Source organism: Nymphaea colorata, chromosome 7 (genome assembly GCF_008831285.2).
Source record: "Nymphaea colorata isolate Beijing-Zhang1983 chromosome 7, ASM883128v2, whole genome shotgun sequence".
NCBI lineage: Eukaryota > Viridiplantae > Streptophyta > Magnoliopsida > Nymphaeales > Nymphaeaceae > Nymphaea > Nymphaea colorata.
In genome coordinates, this window is record NC_045144.1 from 3,219,660 (window position 1) to 3,236,990 (window position 17,331).

General features: G+C 38.0%; 1 protein-coding gene across 7 annotated transcripts; it reads left to right on the plus strand.

Annotated features, from left to right (window-relative positions):
• Window positions 1-7,058: 7,058 nt before the first annotated feature.
• Window positions 7,059-17,304, plus strand: LOC116257706 (uncharacterized). 7 transcript variants are annotated; one of them, XM_031634662.2, is made up of 6 exons: window positions 7,059-7,236; window positions 7,322-7,732; window positions 8,843-9,827; window positions 10,881-10,976; window positions 11,174-11,231; window positions 17,001-17,304. In XM_031634662.2, the coding sequence occupies exons 3-6, from the start codon at window positions 9,809-9,811 to the stop codon at window positions 17,197-17,199; spliced, it is 372 nt and encodes a 123-aa protein (XP_031490522.1). In that variant the 5' UTR covers window positions 7,059-7,236; window positions 7,322-7,732; window positions 8,843-9,808; the 3' UTR covers window positions 17,200-17,304. The 7 variants fall into 7 exon arrangements, 2 of the variants coding, with proteins under 2 accessions (XP_031490522.1, XP_031490521.1); XM_031634661.2 differs by having other exon boundaries at window positions 7,060-8,530; XR_004173454.2 differs by lacking the exon at window positions 17,001-17,304 and adding an exon at window positions 12,641-12,655 and having other exon boundaries at window positions 7,062-7,236; window positions 7,322-8,530; window positions 8,843-10,976.
• The last annotated feature ends 27 nt before the right edge of the window (window positions 17,305-17,331 follow it).

The following is a 17,331-nucleotide window of genomic DNA, read 5'->3' on the forward strand; positions in this document are numbered from 1 at the left end:
GACATTGGGAAGGGGATGGTAACGGACGTGCCTCCCTATATCCCTAAAGCTCGTCACTTTAGCATGCTTCCAACAAGTCTGGATCAACAATTGTTTTCATTTGTCCACTGTCTCGCTCAGTTGTTTATTTTCTTTTTGTCTCTTTGCGTGCCATCTTTTCTTTTTTAAACTTTTTGGTTCCCAAGTGGTCTCTTCTTTAGTGTTCTTCGTGCTCTTGCTCAAGCGGTCATGGAAAGTCAAGAAAGCAAGAAATGCCACGGCCTGACAGATTTAAGCAGCAACTAGCCGCTTTACCTAATGAAGATCCAAGTATGTACAAAGAGAGGCATGTTGAAGGGTACAGCAAATATATCTTATCTGAATATGGAGGGCTTCTGGGAAAAGGCACTGGCAAGGGGGCGATGGCGGATGTGTCTCCCATGCTTATATATATATATATATATATATATATATATATATATATATATATATATATATATAACCAACTAACTTTAGGGCTGAATGGTTATTTTTTTATTTTGTGTTGCTAAAAACCACTGCAAAATGTGCATGCCAGTGTCTTAAGCATTGTTTTTAACAATGTGTTATAGTTGTTTTGATAATTCTTAACGACACAAAATAAAAAGATTACCATTCAGCCATAGAGGTGGCCGACTTAATTCAATTTTTGTGTGTGAGTGTGTGTGTATGTATATATATAAGACGTGAAAAAACTTGTTCTTTTCATGTATTCTGCAATTTGCTAGATTTTTTAGAAAAAGATGCAATATTTTGTTGTTCTTTTATTGAAAATGTTTTTCACTTTTTATAGTAGATGATCTTAGAAAATTAAAGCTGGCTACTCATGCCAGGTGACTTGGTTGAAGTCCAGTAGGCTGTAATGTTTGGCTCCTACTATGGCACTGGTTGCCCTGCTGCAGCCAAACCAAGTTTAATGTATGTCAATGATTTCTATAATCTAGATCTCAGATCCAGGCTTGGACTATAGAACTGAACTGAAAATTTGATTTAGAAAACGTCCTGAATCACTGATAGTAGACTGAAAATTGAATCTGGAGATCTTATTGGAATTTGAAATAATAATCTAGATCTGGAGTGAATAACAACCATGGATATTGAACTTGGATTGTGGACTTGGATCAAAATCCTGGGTCTATAAGGATAGAAATTTAGACCTTGGATATGAATGTATATTAGAAGATATGGATTCACCCGAGTTTAGTTGGGTTTGAGCATGGGTTAGGTCAAGGTGGAACTGGTTGTTCAAGGATTTGACCAATGATAGGTTGAGTCTAGGATTTGACAGAGGCTTAGTGGTTAAGCTAGGCTGGCTGGAGTGGATGGGTCACATTGGACGGAGCCTAGACTGGATTCACCTTAGCGCGAGTTTGATTAAGTGGGTCTCAACCTAGGTCTAGGAACAAGCCTTGGGCTTTTATCTAACTAGGGATGAGTCTAGTAGGCTCAACTACGGTGAACTAGGCCTGAAGTGAGGTTGACTCGGACCAGGGATCACCCCTGGGTTTAGACCTGGCTTCAATGAGCTAGGTGGGTTGAGGTATAGTTTGTGTGAAGTTTAATTTCTAGACATGCTAAATTGATGCGTGTCTAAAACTTAGATACATATTAAATTGGATGTTTAGAAAAAAGACCAAGGTGCCATTGGATGTCCTGACTTACAAAATGATTGTTTTACCCATCATATTCACATCCAAATTTTGAACAAATTAGGCGGCACGGACCATACCATATCATAGGGCAGTAAAGCTTCATATGAAACTCTTCCTAGTTTATCCAAAAATTGGATTTTTAATGATCAGAGTGTGATAGAAATTGGAAATTTTGGGTTCCAAATGGAAATTTTCTAACATAAGTTTGGGGAGCGAAAATAGAGCTTTCTGATCATGATGGATTGGAGAATGGGACAATCCTGATGAAAACGACCTATAAATGAGCTCATAAGGTCACTTGGAATGTCACTGGTAGGTAACTAAGCCTAGTGATGGAAGAACTTGAACTCAATATGAATTGAAGTTAGGCCAAATAGAGCTAGATGAACAGAATCCTGGAGTTGACTTAGATAGACTACACTTGGCTGAGTTAAAACTGGAATCAAGGACTCACTTAGATAAGTGAGCTTGTTTTAACAACAGCGTTTACTAAAGTTGAGATAGATTTAGGTGGATGAACTTCTTGAATTACTAAACTTAAGCTGAGGAAGTAACTCAGTGATTAGAGTTCCTCATTCTAATCTCCAAGATGCACAAGAACGCAAAGAATGGAAGGGAAAACAATGAGAAAAGAGGGGTAATTAAATAACAAAAAGGAATTAGGGTTTTCTTCATCATCAATTAGCGGTAAACAATAGAAAAGATGTCTACCTAAGATGCTTGACCCTTAGATCTGAATTGAATCTCAGGTACAACAAATAAAAAGATCCAAACCCAAAATAACATTAATGTACAAATAAATCAATCCAAATCCTAACTAGATCCGAATCTGGGACACGAGTTTTTATCTGGATGCTGATAATAAAAAATTGATAACAAGTTAGAGAATGTCTTCAAAAGAAAATTGAAACCAGTGAACAAAACAAAAGATTTTTTTCATGAAAATTTATTAAAAATATTCTGCTCAAAATAAATTTCCCTTCTTGGGCGTAGGCCTTACTACGTATTAGGTTTCATTACGCGCTTGCCATTTTTAATTTTTTTCATATGAGACCAACTTGGGAGGCAACTATAAAATGGAGGCTCAAAACTAAAAACAGTCAGCATGAAACAGGAAAAAAATAATTTTTATTTACTTTTTAAATGAAAACGAACCAAATTTAGCGTTATGAAAAGATTACATGAATCGACATTCACATCACATGCATATGAGTTTCTAGGTGATCTTAGGCAGTCAGCTTTCTTTTCAAATCAGTGATGCGTCAAAGGCAGCCGTGCAATTTGAAGTGCGGCGATGGTGGCACCTCAAGACGTCGGAAATGAAGAGTTGAGTGAGAGCTTCAACGTTCTACCAAGTTGTGGAAACCCCACTGGCGGGGAAAGTGACTTTCTAGCAAAACAAAATTTGGACATACATCTGAAATTCAGAAATTTGATGCTTGCTTTGGGGACAAGGACGAAAGCTTAGTCCCTAAGCAGAAGCATGGTAGAAAGGGAAAATATTATTGCCAAACTCTGACGCTCTTTTCCAGTCAAAACGCATTCCGACGCCTCATAAAAGCATTTAATTTTGACAACCATTTTCATGTGCATTTTAAGCAAAACTTTACACGTTTGGTGCAACGCGACAGAAAACATTAAAAGACACCATTATTATTCTAATTGTTCATTTCCCCTACTCCAAGAGAAAGAATTTCCCCTACTCCAAGAGAAAGAAGAGAAGCCCAACCATTCGTTTCCTTCAACACTCTCTTCCGAAACGAATGCAGATGAAGACAATTCCTCCGCAACATGCGCCTTTCTTCTTGTACATGCTGTGCATGATCATGGCAGTTCCGTTGGCCGTGAACTCCGCGACGACGATTTCCGAACAAGTTCCAAACTTGCCACCATCGTCATTCCGATTGACATGTGAGTATCCATGTCTGCCACCGCCGATCGCTGTGACCAACTGCCCTCCACCGCCGCCGGCACCACCACTGCCCAGCTCATCTTCGGCCCCTTACACACCAGGTTCAGGCTACTATCCTCCAGAAACTGGTTTCTATCCTCCTCCCTACATCATCTTTAACCAGGCACCACCTCCCCCCGATCCTCTCTTGCCTTATTTCCCTTTCTTGTATCTGCATCCCCCTCCCTCTCCCCCTCCTCCTCTGTCTTCATCAGCAGTAGTCATGGCTACTGCGCCATTCTGTTTGAGCCTCACTCTGGTTTTTCTTGTCTTATGTTCTGGCTTATGAGCTCCCATTTGGGTGCTAAGAGAAGTTTGTAATCGTTCGACCATATTTGCATATTACTCGAACTCATGTATCCCTGCTAGAGAGAGAGAGAGAGAGAGAGATTTCCCTTGGTAATTTTCTGTTCCCTGTTCTTTGTTACTGTTCTTTTTTGTCAAAATCTAGAGGCAACCAGGTAATGCAGCAATGTTGAATGCGGAAGAAGAGGAGACGCGTCAGTTGAGTAACGTTGCCTGCTTCGCGGCTTTTCAATTTCTTTGGTGTTGTATGGACTACGATGGCGCCTGTCGTTATATGTGAGTTAAGGGGAGATAATGACAGCGAAATGGCTGTCATCCTCGCCAACTAATTTTTTTTTTGGGTGACGCTTTCACTTGACGTGACATTAATCGGCAAATTATGAATCCCAATTACTTGAGAACGTTATATTAATGATGACAATTGAGGGAAGGTTAATTTAAAATAGTCTTGAAAATGAATTAATTGTTTTATCAATATCATGCACTTATTTGACATGTACAAAAGTGAACTAAAATTTATACGATGATGCAATATGCTTTTAAAAATAGTGGTGTGTCGACTACTGTATTTACCTTCTTTTGAACTGGACATTGTAATCCGAATATCTTTTCGGTAAACCAAATAGGGACGGTCGGCCACCACGTTAAAGTTGGGGCGCAATGCTAATAATCGGTATTGACGACATTTTCCCGTCCCGCGTCGGTGAAGTCTAATTTCCATCAGCCTTTGTTTTCGGACGTCGATGAAACGCAATCTAGACGCGTCTCTATGGATTAGGACTAGGACACCCGTGGAAAAGACTCAACCTGTGTTTCGATCGGAACGCTAAACGGACGCCATAAGCCCAATAAAACAAACCCACGGTGAAACTTGAGGACATTAATGTCCATGATCTGGGAAGACCAACGCAATTTGGTAATTGGCTAGTTGGCATGGACATAATTTTTGGTGAGTAACCATGGTGGGCAAATTAATCAAAATTATCCCACGTTTAATCACAATTAAGCATTGTTATTACCTTATAATGATGGGTTAAATCTCTAATCATTCGGTTAATGAGAAATTAACCAAGTTAATCAAGATACACTTCAATTACTAATGTAATTAACGTAACTGGAGTTAATTTAAATCCAGTTAGGTGGCCCCATAGGGATGGTGCCACCCATACCGAGGCCAGCCTCCTTAGGAATAAAAATATTAATTTGTACTAAATTCATAATTAATTTATTATATAAAAAGGGAGCACCACCGCAGAAAAGGGAATTTTTTGTAGGAACGAAAAAGAACCCGAGAAAAGCGAAGAAACTAAAAAAGGATGTTTTTTTAAATAATTTTTCAAAATACCCAATTCCGACATTTTTCTTTTATATTGTTGCACCTATAACAAATCAGTCCTCAAATTTTGAAGTTTAACAATGAGGCCCTTATCTTTTATCCAGCGCTCACAAATGACCAGCCATTTTTATTTATTTATTTTTTTATTTTAGTGACGAGAATACCTTGCTAAATGGTTGGAAGAGGAAGGTGGCAAAAAACAAGACGAAAAAAAGTTTTTTTTTTTTTTCTAACGAGCAATTATATCATGTAATACATGACCTCCGTAATTTATCATGCCGTTGAATGTGTGGAAGTTTGATCGGCGTTGCTTCATGAACATGCATCTTATAGGCCATTTTGTAGCGTCTTTCTTTCCAGTGCATTGTTCTAGTATGTATGTGCATTAGAGGTTGACTAAGGAAGTATGAAGAAGGATCGATCGTCCAAATCCAACATGGAGCGTTTCCATTGTTCTAAGGTGTGTGTTTGATCTCTTTTCCAAGTCCAACTAATCAGATATGGATTCTATAGGTTTGGACTGGGATCTCACAATTTAAAAATAAAATCTAGGACCAAACCAGCTTTAAGACAAGTAGATGAATCGGATGCTTGTGGGATTTCAGACTGAAAGCTGAAGCTGCATGTCGAACCTAAATCCAATTAATAACTAGATCGTGTTCCTATTGACAAATTCACGTCCGATTTATATCTATCAGTTCAGTAAAAAGAAAAACACATACAACATCCGGATCAATTTACTAACCAGATCTTAATTTTGTTCTTGAGTTCGATTCTACTTTAATATTTTGAATTTCAAACTGACATCTAATTATTTCCAAACTATCGACATCATAAAACCATAACATAAAGACGAACAAACACATGCTCACACGAACAATCTCATATAAACTCAGACAGATCAAAATCAACATACATATGAAGAGTCCTAGATCGGGCCTCTCTGCTTTGGTCATTCGTTTTCTTCAATTCTATTTTTCTTAGATGATGAAGGCTTTTCTTTTGTGGGAGGATCCATAAAAGTTGTCATATTTAATTTCTTCTTTCACCATTTTTTTTTATAACAGAAAACTCTTCTTTTTAGTGTTTTTCGGCTGTAGAGAAGGGCTGTTTGGTACATTTTGTAGCTGAGTCAAATTTTTCCCGTCAACCACCGCCACAAAGGTGGTGGTTTGTGACTCATGAGCAAAAAATTGAGGGCCACTTTTAAGACGTAAGGATGGATTTGTTATAGGCGCAAAACGTGAGTGCTTAATGTCTTTGAGTGCGTGGGCATGCAGCAACCTGACTTTGGGACATGGATGGGCCAGGCCAAATCCCTTACTCGCCTAGGCGAAATCTTGAGGAATGCTGGCCAGGCCAAGGCTAGGTTGTGCAGGTCGAGGCTGCACGGGCATGCTTGACCTTTCTTTCTTTCTGGTATTAATCGCACAGCGAAATCATAACGCTGGAATTGTGCATGGATCACTCAAACTGGGAGTTTACAAGTTTAAGCGAAAGCGAATGATGTAGGGTCTAAACGAACAGATCACAATACAATACAAGTTTAAGCGAATGAAACGAACGGATCACTGTACAAGTTTAAGCGAATGAATGATGTAGGGTCTAAACAATTAAACAAACATTATACTCTTCTATGTCCGTGTGGTTTATGGTTCAATGGTGAAAAGATTGTTCGCACCATAACTAGACCGTCACTACAACAAAACTGCTTCTCAGGCTCAGCTACGACTACGACCGCTGCCTAGGGCATTGGTCGTAGCGGATAACACTCCCGCAACCCGGTCCATTTGACCTCGCGAACTGTTTGAACGGGAACGCGTTGCCTTTTTACCTCCTGCCGAATGAGGGAAGAAGACACTCGCAGCAACCGATCAGTGGGCACCGCTTTCGATCTCCCACGATCCGTTTTCGCTCTTTCGATCTTGATCGCAGTATCTCAATGGTCGCAGCTTCTGCCATCAATGCCACCAGTATGCCCCCCCCACCCTTGTTCGCCTTTCCATTCTCAGGCGATAATTTCTGTCTGCAGTCTGCCCTAATTTCTTTCGCTTTCAGAGGTAATTGTCGGCAAGGGGTGTTTACAGCAATTTCCCTGCGGGTGGAGTGAAGGCGATCTCGGCAAGGGGGTTTTGGGCGCTGCGTTCTACCTACAGCGCCGGCATCGACGACATTGGGGTTGTGGCGTCAGGGGAAGGGAGGCGGAGTTCTGATCCGATCATTTACACTGCAACAAAAGGGAGAGATGATGACGGGAATATGAACCGTCACAAACAAGGGGCTGATCGTCGTTATGATTGTTCGTAAGCCGCAGGAGCAACTCCAAAGCGCTGCTCAACAGTTCCTGGAAACAGCAGCAGAAATGGGAGGAAGAACGTCATTTTCCACACTCTGGATATTACTCAACCGCAGAGTGTGTAGGATTTCGTGAACTGGTTGAAGCGAAATGTCAGATTCCTCGATATTCTGGTGATTTTTCATAGTCTCTTTCTTTCTCTCTGTCTCTCTCGCACAGACAGACACACAGGCAGGATTTGGTGGTTTTGCTCATTAAGTATGAAATTCGATCTTTAACTTCTGCTCATTTCCCCCTGTTTTTTCTTTGTTCTCCTTGATTTTTGCCTTCGAAGGGTCTATTTTACAGGAATTTTCAGACTGCTTGATGTGGAAAGGGCAATTTCAGAGATTTAATACTCTTGGATCCAGATTTTCAAACTATTGCATCACGAGGCACCTTTTGAATGTGTTATGGATTGCCCGGTGAAAAAATTGTTAAGGATCGATCTCATCTTTCTTGCCCGTAATTCCTCTATTTTTTGTCCCTTGGCATGTTTTTTCCTACACATCTTCCTTTCTATCTTGCCCTACCTTATAAATTCTGTAAATATTCTAGGTTCTTCTTTATTAGCACCCACATCCATGTCTCCTTCAGATGAAAAGTAATCTGAAATTTCACGGCCACCGCAAACACTTTTTGGATCTGATGTTCCATCAAGATCCTATGAGTAGAAAACTGATGGGTTACAGAAATTTTTTAAATGAGAATGAATAGCCCTGCAGATCGAATCCGAAAAAAGACTAAAAACCCTGTCTTCAAAATGTAATTTTACTTTTGCCAATATTCGCAGAAGTCAAACCTCTTAATGAAGTAGCTGATGTAATTGATAAGTACCACCTTTCTGTAGTTATAAACAGAACATCGATTGTGATCTCATTGCTCATGCAAAGCAGATGAAGCTCATTATGTAGTTGGCATTGCACTGGAAGGTGAACCCTGTTTCTCATTATTTTTTGATAGTATGACATCATTGTCAATTTTGCTACTGGCTAGTTTTCTCTCGCGTAGATTCGATGCCTGCCATTACTCTAAGGTTAACAAAAGTTCTGCTTAGAGAATAAGTCAATTTTTCTTTGTCTAGTGAAGACCATATCAATTGTGAAGAATGTGACTTGATATATATATATATATATATATATATATATATATATATATATATATATATATATATATATATATACAGCTTGTTAGAACTAATATGTTCACCTTTTTAGAACTAACAACTTGTTGGTTTTCTGTAGGTTCAAGTCGAATGGTATATATTTATGCCTTTTTTTTTTTTACAATCATATGCCTTAGCAAAGGTTAGTTTTCCTTTTGTTACATTTTATTGCTTTTTTCATAGGTAATATTCTAGTGATTTTTTATGTGCATGTTACAGTGTGAAATCTGAATTTCTCTGAGTTATCAAGCTTTGAGTTCTTAATGGAGTCTGCAAGCAATTACTACATCAGTTACTTCATGGGCCTTAAAGACCTATATTTGAACCAGATGTAACGATGTCAACACATCAGATTCATACGTTGGAGCGTCATTCAGAAAATGGCTATAATCTTCAAAGGAAGAACCAAGTGCTGTAAACCAACATTCAGTTATTTTTTTCTCCACATTTTCAATCAAGTCAAAATGTTGATTGAACTATATTTTTCATGATTTTCTATCTTAAATCCCTCTCTGATGGACCCTGTATGAATTTGTCGGGCAACAAGTGCCTTACAAGTTCTTCAGAATGTCTTCGAACGTTCTAGTGGAGGAGGCTCTTCAATTACATATCCTGCATTTAGGGTGACCATCATGCATTTAGGCATCATGGACAAGTCACCTCCTGTAAAGATAGTTGCAACAAGGTGTCCTACTGCACATTTGCCAGCATTGGAGATCCAGGACTTGGGCCAACAGAATTGAGCACTTTGCAACATGTTGTGTCTTGGCAAGCATACATTTCCTTAAAGCAAATTATCTTGTTTAATTTTTTCTACCAAAATATTGAGTGATCTATCTTATTTCTTTGGTTCATTTTGTTTAATTAGTGCTTAACTTCCGTTCTTGTTATTTGAGGTGGGAATGAAGGTAATTGTCCATTGTCACATGGGTGAAAGGAAGATGAAGAGGGTTTTGCACAGCATTGATGGTAAATCATAAATGAACAGCGATACCCTTTTTTTCTCTCTTTTGCAGGAAGAAAGCTTGTTCTGAACTTCCTTCCTATGGAACTAAAGAAATGTTGTAAGTTGTAACCATCTAGTGAGTTTTCAATATGATGCTTTCATGAAGGCTTGACCAACTTTCTTGTTTCACTACACAGATTATTCCCTTTTTTTCAGTGACTTGTCGTCGTGCTTACTTGTGAGCTAAAATGGGATATGTTCCTAAGCAATATCGTGATCATATGCTTCTGGTCTTCGTTTATGCTTTTCCTGTTTTAAATGCATCATCTTGATTCTGCTTCAAAACAATCTGAAGTTCATCAAGACATTTTGGAAGCAGAAACTGAGTGCTTCTGAGTGTGCCCCCTCCCCCCCTTCTCTCTCTCTCCCTCTGTCTAGCATTTTAAGTGCAAAAAAGAAAAGAATAGTAAGCTTATGTGGATGCATGGAGGCATGCTTGTTCCTTGCATTTGCATATGCTTGTTTACATGTGCATATATATATATATATATATATATGGAGGCATGCTTGTTCCTTGCAATCTGAAGTTCATGAAGACAGTTTGGAAGCCGAAACTAAGTGCGTCTGAGTGTGCCTCCTCCCCCTTCTCTCTCTCTCCTTCTGTCTATCATTTTCCTCTGTCTATCATTTTAAGTGCAAAAAAGAAAAGAATAGTAAGCTTATGTGCATGCATGTTCCTTGCATTTGCATATACTTGATTACATGTGCATATATATATATATATATATTGTCATCTGTTTGTCTTTCCCAAGGCAGGGTACCTTGTGGTGAACCAGCATCTTCTTGACAGAAGCAACTGAATGAGGTGCTTCTTTTTTGTGTGCATGTACTTAGGGGAAGTTCACTTTTCCCAAGTACCCAATATTTTCTCAAAAAGGGAGGGGGTGGTATCCTGGGCCTTCCTTTTGCTCTTGATTCCTACCCTGCCTACGAATCACAATGGTGCCTGATATAGTTAATGATACATCACTAGTTTTTTACAGCTTTATTTGTCTCCTTTAGCTCTTGTTTTGTATTCTTATATACAGTCCTGCTAAACATTTTTATATTTGAAGTTAAGCCTATCTGGTGCTACATTTCAAATTTTGACATTGCATTTATGTGGGTGCAGTATCTAATTTCAGGTCTGGGACCCTTGAATTTGTCGAGGGAAGAACCTCTTTCCGCTCTGGCTACAGCATCAGGAAAGCTTCAGCTTGTAGAGAAGGTTCAACTTATTCTATGAATGCCAACATTATTTAAGCTCGTTTTCAAATGTATTATCTGTAATTTTCTTTTGTTTTTAAATATTTTTCTTCTGTTGGAATGATAAAAAGCTTGTGTCATTGTTCATATTGTCAATACCATATGCCGTTGCTTCCTAAGCTGAATGCAAGAAGAAATCGTGTTTTGCTTTTCTCACAGATGACCAGGGTGCTCGACATTTTGGGATATTTTCTTATATTGTACTCACATACTTCAGGTCAGTGTTTATTGAGGATAGCCAATGCAGCCTCTTTAACTATGCCTGAAAGAACATGTTGACCTTTTCTTTAAAAAGAAAATTCTGCTTGTTTGAGCATTAACAAAATGGTCTTAAATTGCACCATCATAGTGAAGCATGTGTTTAGGTCTAATTTATTTGATAAGCTATCCAATGTTGTAAAAAGCGTCTCGTAAGCCGTATCGGTCTGGTTTTAAGATACGCTGTATCGTAAAATATCGTAACGTATCGTAACCGTATCGTATTTAAAAAAAAATCTGAAAAAATATAAAAAATTCTTAAAAATAATAAAAAATCAGTAAAAATTACTGTATCGTATATGTATCGTAACCGTATCGTAACGTATCGTAGCTATATCGTAAGCATATTATAACCGTATCGTACGATCCGGTGCTTGTATTGTAACTATACAATTCAGGTGGTATATCGTATCACATTTTTGAAACGTGACAATACATATTATACGATACGGCTCCATATCGTACGATACGGCCCCGTATCGTACGATGATAGCTTCATGGGTATAAAATGGCAGGTCACGGGAAAGGAAAGGAGATGCATCAAGTATAGTGTCGAGTCTTGTGGTGAAAAAATTGTTCAAATGCAAGAATTACTTGTTTTTGTGCCCAAGTCTAGGTTTCTCCTTTTCAATTTTCTTGTTAAAGCCTTTTTCTGGATGCATGTGATATGATCTACCGAGTCTTTTGTCTCACTATCATACTTGTTCATCTGTTTATGTAAGCTTTCATCCATATGATGATGACCGTGAAGTTTTTGAACGTTCAAACTAATTCTGTACCTCTGTTGTATTCAAAGGTCTATCGATCTTTGTGTTCTCTAAAACATGTGCAATTGTGAATACATTTTCCATTCTGGATTAGTAAATTTAGTTTAAAACAATGTATGAGCCACTGAGGTGTGTTACATAGATACTTCTGGATATCATTAATTTAGTTTAGTTAAAGAAAGCCGGATGCCAGTTAATTTATCAGGTTCAGAATTTGGCAGCTGAACCTAAGAAGTTTATTGATTATGTTTACGCTGGATACGTTTATTTCCTATGAGAAAATTTCAATGTGTAACTGCTGTAGGTTCACTTAATAAATATGTAGGGTAGTGCTAGTTTTAATTTCTCCCAAAAATTAAGACTATAGCGGTGAATACGATCACCGCGATAATTGACTCTTACTGCCCTCATGACTGGCCCTGTATAGCCGCTAGGGCAAAAGTCATTGCCAATAAGTTTATTGGCAATGACTTTGAGCTTATTGGCAAGGGTGAGAGCCGTTGTCAATAGTATGATTTGTTGTTCTGCATAAATCAGCTAATTAAAGACCCTTAAACAATGGTCTTAATGGCTCTACTGTGTTCATGCCTGCATTTTGCAGAGACGTTGGTCGACCCGTCATTAAGACATGTGGCCATTGGTTGGAGGTGAAACCACCATAGGGTTACTTATTATTGGCAGAGATGAAGCCATGGCCCGCTATGGATTTCGAGAAATGGGCATGGAATTAGCCCAGGAACATGATTGTCTATACATAGTGTGCCCAAGTTGTGACTTGTGAAGGTCACAAGATGAGCCATGACTCATGATGAACTAATGACAAGGCGTTTATGCTATTGTGGACCGAATGAGTGGTCAGTAGCCATGTGAGTATGGACGTGCATCGATGCTTGGTTCATGTGATAGACTGTAACCTTCAATGACTTTGTGATGTATTTCTTTCTATTGTATATCATAAGCATGCATTAATTTCGTGACCTGAGCATGAGTGTGCGTGGGCAATGGCGTGTGGCTGGAGACATAAGATGGATCCTATATCAACTGTAGTAAGTCGAGCCCATCATCAAAGGGGTTCTGTTGGGCAGGACAGGGACCTAGATATTTATGGCCGGCATATGATGGAAGCGCTCCTCTCCAGGCTACCAACAAGGAGCCAATTTCTGTCCGTTCGATGGCTGCAGAGTGTGGAACTTGCCTCTGCAGCATATTTGATTGAATTGTTGAGGACACTTTCATCCAAATTTGATTGAAGATGGGTTCGACTTGATCAAAATCCTAATTGAGATTGTACGATTGTATATTTGACTCGTACGGCCTATAAGTTCAAATACGTAATTAGTCTGCTTAAAACCCTAAATTAGGATTTACCTTTTGAGCTTGACTAAGAGGGATAATTTTGTCCTAAAATTGAATTGATTGGATTATGTTCAATGTCCAATTCACGCTTTGACTTCGAAGTAAATTGGATGAAGTTTGATGATTTTAACACTTAGACAACGTTAAGTTATGCTTGTGCTAAGTTTAATTTGGATTGTGCTTTGACTAAACTTAGCCAAAGCTATGTAGGGTTCAGTCAAAGCCTATTTTGGTCCATGACGAGATTAATTGATGGGTTCAATGAGTTTTTTAGCCTGCTAGGTTTGGTGCCACCTTTGGGTGAGCATCGGCCGTGCAAGCCATGTGGGACCCACATGCGTGTCGCACATGACATTTTGGATGTCTAGTTGGATCCAATTTTGGATTTATAATCTAGATTTTGATTCATAATTGGATTTGGATTCCAAATGACAATTGCAAATGGATTTGGGTTGAAGATCTTAATTTGGACCTAGTATTATACACTGGAATGAGATTTGGATTCGTAATCCTGCATTGGGATTTTTGTTGCAAGTTAAATTCATGATTCAAACCTAATTGAGTTTGGGTTCGAAATTTAGTTTGAAATTAAGTATTTTCACTATCGTTAGTGTAAAATTCTTCATATATTTTGGAATTGCACTCTACAGCTGAATCACAAAATTTGGGGTGTCAACAATGATATTTTGTTGGCCAGTAATGACATGGAGATGCTAAATACTATAAAAGACTGGTTCTCTATTCATTTTAAAATGAAAATCTTGGGTGATGCAGCATTTATTCTAGGAATTAAAATTAAAAAAAAAGATCATATAGAAAGATTTTTGCTTTGTCGTGAAAGTCTTATATCAAGAAAATCTTAAGAATTGTAAGTCCATTGACACTCCAATCACTAAAGGTGGTAAACTTAGCCTTGAGTTGTGTCCTAAAACATCACAAGAAACTAAATTGATATATAGAAGCCTATATTCTAGTGTTGTGGAGCTGACCTGACATATGTCATGCAGTTTAGACATTTAGTCAATATCAATCAATTCCTGGACATGGATATTGGAATACAGTCAAAGAGGAATCCATTCTTAAAATGGACAAGCAACTTGGCATTATGTCATGCAGTTTCAATAGTAGAGATATGCACATAACAAGATATATAGGTGCAGATTGGGGTGGTGATCTAGATGAGTTTAAATTCAGATTTGATTATGTATTCTTGTTGAACCATGATGGTAAATCCTAGTGTAGCAAGAAACAGACATGTGTGGCTTATCAACCATCAAAGTAGAATTTGTGGCTGGTTCAATGGCGATATAGGAAGGTGTTTGGTTAAGAAGATTGATTAAGTATTTAATAATATTTCATGATGCTAGGTTGCGTCTGACTATTTATTGTGGTAATCAATCAATGATCACATATGCAAAGAATCTCCAATATCATAGTAAAATTAAACACATGGACACCAGATATAGGTATGCATGCAACGTTATGTCCAATGGAAGGGTCATGTTAGAGTTTATGCCCACCCATGAGATGGTGGTTGATCCTTTTACAAAACAGATTGCCAACGGTTCATATTTGAAACATGTAAAGTCTGTGAGATTGTATAGAATTTGACTTATTATTAATTGCTATTGTTTTGATTTCAAAAGCAGGAGCAAATCTATATGAGTATGCAACCAAGTTAAGATTGTCCTGTCCTATGAACTGATTACCACAGGCACTGCATGAAAGCAAGCTGGGATGTGATGTTCAAAACCAAGGGACATTATTGGTTAGCAAGACAATATTTTGAAAATAATAAAGAAATCTAAAATTATCTTCACAAGAATAATATACATTGCCTTGAATAATTCAGGATGAAGTCTTATCGCACTTAAGGCTGACATAATGAGACCAAAATTTTGTAAACCTAGTAAACCAGATTTCGAGCACTCAGATAATTTTAGTGGAAATAAAAGGAAAAACTTTTAGAGCTGGAGTCATTTATTTGGCAGAAGATAGACTCTTGCTGATCTGCACGATAAAAAATTTAATGCTTGCATGTTATTATTCAATATGAGTCATTTTGGCATAATGCATGAGACATACCACAAATATTGCACTAATATTTAAGTGAAAGAATAATGAAAAATGAGGAATGATCAATGATCACTGCTTGTTCATTGCGTGGGTCCTAGAGATGCAAGATTAAGAATCTCAAGTTATATATGTGCCCTCATGACATTTGACTGTATTTTGAGGAGGTGAAGTGGTGTTGCTACTTTAACATATCACTAAGACCATAAATGATTTGGTTGGATGGGCATGTCTAGGAAAGTAGTTGTCTCTAATTCAAGAGATACATGTAAAAAAGAAGATCATTTGCCTCTTCATAGATGAATACTTACAGCCGGTAATATTGAATCACTTAAAGAAAGTTTGATCCAATAATAAATATTAAGCTTGGTATGAGATCTTCGTCTAAACACATTTATCTTTATTAATATAGAGGGGTTGAATATTTTGAGACTCATGAAGATCGAATTTGATCTAGGATACAGCGGACAACCTCTGTATCAGATCTATACACTATATTGGTATAAAGCATCCTTTCATTGTTTATGCTTGTAGATCCCCACAATATATTTGTCAGTTTGTATATGAGAAATGCACACAGTACAATGCATTATTTATGCCATCAAGTGCAAGTTGGAAAATGTCAGAAATTGGATTTGGATCCATCTAGGATTGAAAAAAGAGGATTTAATTTGCTTTTTTCTTAGGTTCAAATTTGATTTTTCCAAAATTCAATGTTTTGAATGGATTTATGGAATGGTTTGGAAACCACCCCCTCTCCTTTTCTAAGGATGGTGGTTATTACAAGACCCTATAAATAGGGTAGATCTCTGAGTTTAAAAACATTGAAACAGTGAGCTTTAGGCCATATTTTCAGTAAAGGTAATATGGGAAAGAGTATGCGTTGCATCCTTTTTTGCAAAGAGAATTGTGGAAGTATACATTTCTCCATTTTGTGACAATTGTTATCCGGTCGCATTCATCCTAGTGTGATGATCAGTAGCAAGTTACCTTTTATGTAGGTATAAATTTGTTTTTATTTCCATTTCAACTTCCTTTTAGATACACAGTTTCCTCCTTACCAGTGTGATGCAAAGGCCAATACCATCTCCATCAAATGTGGGTTGTATCTAGTATTGGCCTCTTGTATATATGATAGCATGATCACTCAAAGTCATTGTACAGTTGAAAGTGAAGAAAGACCAAACACCACGCCTTCTAGGCCAATTATACGTAACCGGTTCACCCTTGATGCTGATGCCACCAATATTTGTTTTTTGCAGCATTTCCAATAGAAATGTCAGATATATATCAAGCATTGGGTCTAATTCCAAAGACCATTCAAGTTATTGTGGTTCAAAAATTATTCGCCTTAATCTAAAAGAGTACTGTGTCAATAGAATTAAAAACTCGTCTTTTCCCATCTCTAACTGAACCAGCCTGCTCCATAACTCAGTCGTCTTCCCTTTTCTGTCGCAGTAACCCTATAGCCCTCTATCTTCCACTTGGCTCATGTGTTTGAGGAAATTTAACAAAGTTGATGAGTTATATAGGTTTGCAGCAACAGAACATGAGATCATCCAGGATCAACGAAGGAACTACTGTGATGTGAGTCCATTCTCGCCAAAATCTGCCACTGGAGATCGCTTAAATCATGGAACAAAAGACATGTTATCTGAACAACAGCATGGAGCACCTAAAAAATGTTCTGCAAGAGAAAGAATAGAGATGACCTCTGCATCTGCTGTTTGACAAGATAGGTGCCTCCTAACAATAGAAGGAATGTCTGGCATTATTTGTAAATTGAACCCTCGATCAAGGAAGCACTTGGGAGACCATGATTGAGAAGGCTTTTGCTTTAGTTGCTCCCTTAGACTTGAGAGG

What these genes read in the sequence shown, in the direction of transcription:
- LOC116257706 (XM_031634662.2), top strand. An exon ending in AGCTTCAGCTTGTAGAGAAG is followed by an intron (nt 10,977 to 11,173) that starts GTTCAACTTATT and finishes CTTTTCTCACAG; the next exon opens with ATGACCAGGGTGCTCGACAT. An exon ending in ATTGTACTCACATACTTCAG is followed by an intron (nt 11,232 to 17,000) that starts GTCAGTGTTTAT and finishes TGAGTTATATAG; the next exon opens with GTTTGCAGCAACAGAACATG.